The 2,260-nt window shown below is 63.1% G+C and overlaps 1 protein-coding gene across 1 annotated transcript in view; it reads right to left on the reverse strand.

The window, feature by feature from the left end:
• FBXL16 (F-box and leucine-rich repeat protein 16) overlaps nucleotides 1-528 on the reverse strand; it is a 13,531-nt gene extending 13,003 nt beyond the window's left edge. Inside the window, exon 1 of the mRNA XM_011967017.1 lies at nucleotides 435-528. Coding sequence (XP_011822407.1) covers nucleotides 435-528 — 94 coding nt within the window. The remainder of the gene's footprint in view (nucleotides 1-434) is intronic.
• Between the last annotated feature and the right edge of the window lie 1,732 nt (nucleotides 529-2,260).

Below are 2,260 nucleotides of genomic sequence, written 5' to 3' on the forward strand. Positions count from 1 at the left end.
CCCCGCAATCCCCGCTCAGCAGGGAGGGGCCCCGGGGGCGGGGAGTGGGGGAGAAGCCGAGAACGATCTGGAGGAGGCGGCGGGGGCGGTGCCAGGGTAGGAATAATCCCGGAGCAGCGCCGATTTAGGTTGAAAACACTCCCAGTCATGGGCCCGCACGTGGAGCGCCGGGGCTGGGGGGGCCTGGGGGAGGCATTCGCAGGGCTCCTTTCCCGCCCCGCTAGGCAGCTCACGTTTCCTGGCGCCCACAGTCCTGTCCCCACCTCCAGGCCTCAGGGTCGAGATGGAGAAATCAAGCCACACTTTGAGAGCCCACAGGAGGGAGGGGACAGGTTGAGGAGCGGCTGTCCGGGTATGGGTCCGGGCCTGGCTGCCCTCATCCACACCCACACCGCAGCCAGAAGACGTCGCTCTGCCTGGGGTCAGCCCTCAACCCGTGTGCTTGGTGGCAGCTGCGTCCCTGCACAGGCGGCCCCGCTGCCCCCCAATCTCGCGTCCATGTTCCTGCCGGCCCCCGCTGCTCCTCATACTCCCGGCTTGACTGACTCAGCCCGAGAATCTCCCACCCTGTAGCTCAAAAATGCAAACAGCCACACACCGGCCCAGGCATGGGCGCCGTGGGAGAAAGCTGAGCTCCCAGTGGAGACTGCGGTCTTTCTGCTGGTTAAGCGAGAAGTCCCTGGGGGCTCAGACAAGGCCCCTCTGCCTGGCCCTGGCCCCACCCTCCCAGCCAGACGGTCACCAAGGAGCAGGTTCCCATGGCTCCCAGAGCCCCCTTTCCTGCTGGTGACTGTGAGAGCCCTCATTCCACCCAAAGGGGCTTGGACGACCTGCGTGGGCTGCTAGGGATTACCTCTCCCTTTAGGGACAAGCACCCCGGGTGCTAATACGGGGAAGAGACCTGCTAAAAAGGCGGCCATGCCTGCACCATCCTCAGCCTCAGCCCTGGGGTGCTGGCCCAGCTTGAAGTGGAAGTCTGTCGAGGCTCCTGGGCTCACCCCAGGGGAAAGAGAGGTTACCCTACCTCAGCTGTCTTGTCCTCAGCAGCCTGAGCCTGGCCTGGGAGCTGCTGGGGAGAGGTGACTGTGGCCTCTATGTCCTCCCCAGGGGATGCACTGTGAAGCGGGTGGCCAGAGTGAGCCTAGAGAGCACAGTGGGGCCCGGGTGCTCCTGGGAGGACCCCGCACGTAAGGCATCCAGGCTGACAATTCCCAGATGGTCATGCTGGGGCCCCACAAGAGCTGCCTCTTCTGCGAAGCAAGTCACTGAGCCCTGAGACCTCAGCTCCTGCCCCTTCCCAGCCCTGATGCCACAGCCCAGTCATGCCATTCCCCCTCCCCTGCCCCTCTGCTTGGGCAAACACCGTTCCCCCTGCTTGCCTGGCAGGGTTTCCCTGCCTTAGCCCTGCAAGCTCTTCTCCTCCATCCCTCAGCTCCTGGTGTGAGGTGGCCCCTGCCTCCTGCTCTGGGACCCCCAGCTCTTGAGAAAGCGCCTCCAGGGTCTCACAATCCCACGGGTTATCATCACCGTCCATCTGGTGCCTCTCCTCCTGGCCTGAGGACTCTTGAGGACGGACGGCACCAATGTGCATGGCCTCTGCATGTTCGAGGAATGAATGAATGAGGAATTCGGCCCCACTAGCTCAGTCATGCAGAAAGGGGTGAAGCTGCCAGGGCCCCCGCAGGGCTGATGGAGGATTGCTCAAATTTAGGAGGAGGCCAGTCAGTGGGGAAGGCATAGCTAGGAAAATTAATCCGGATTGTGCCAGGGCCAGTGTCCATGGGGAAAGTGGCCTCTGGGGTTGGGATTAGGTTGGTACCTGAGTCACTGAGAGGGCTCCTAAGACCCCGGGGCTGGGGTGGGCCTTGGAATAAACAGAGCCTTCAGATGAGGAAAGCCCATCTCCTTTTCAGCTGGCTCCCTCCTCAGGAGCTGCAGGGCTGAGGAAGCGGCTGCCTGTCCTCCACCATCTGGCCCAAGCCAAGAGAGGGAAGGGGGTTCTCCTGCCCCGCTCTCTCCGGCACCACACGCACCCCTCCTCCGACTGGCCAGAGCCCTTCGTTCACACACTGCCTAACCAGGACTGGGGAAGCAGAGCTTGCAAAGGGATTTTCCAGAAGTTACACAGAGCTACGATTGGCTCCAAGAGCCCCGGGGCTGGCTGATTCCCTGTACCTGGGTCCTGGCCAGGTGCACCACACAGGGTCCTCGCTCTGCCCTGTTCTGCCTCATGGGGTCTCGATGCCTTCCTGCTGGGCCC

Source organism: Mandrillus leucophaeus, unplaced genomic scaffold (assembly GCF_000951045.1).
Source record: "Mandrillus leucophaeus isolate KB7577 unplaced genomic scaffold, Mleu.le_1.0 Scaffold78, whole genome shotgun sequence".
In the NCBI taxonomy this organism is placed as follows: Eukaryota; Metazoa; Chordata; class Mammalia; order Primates; family Cercopithecidae; genus Mandrillus; species Mandrillus leucophaeus.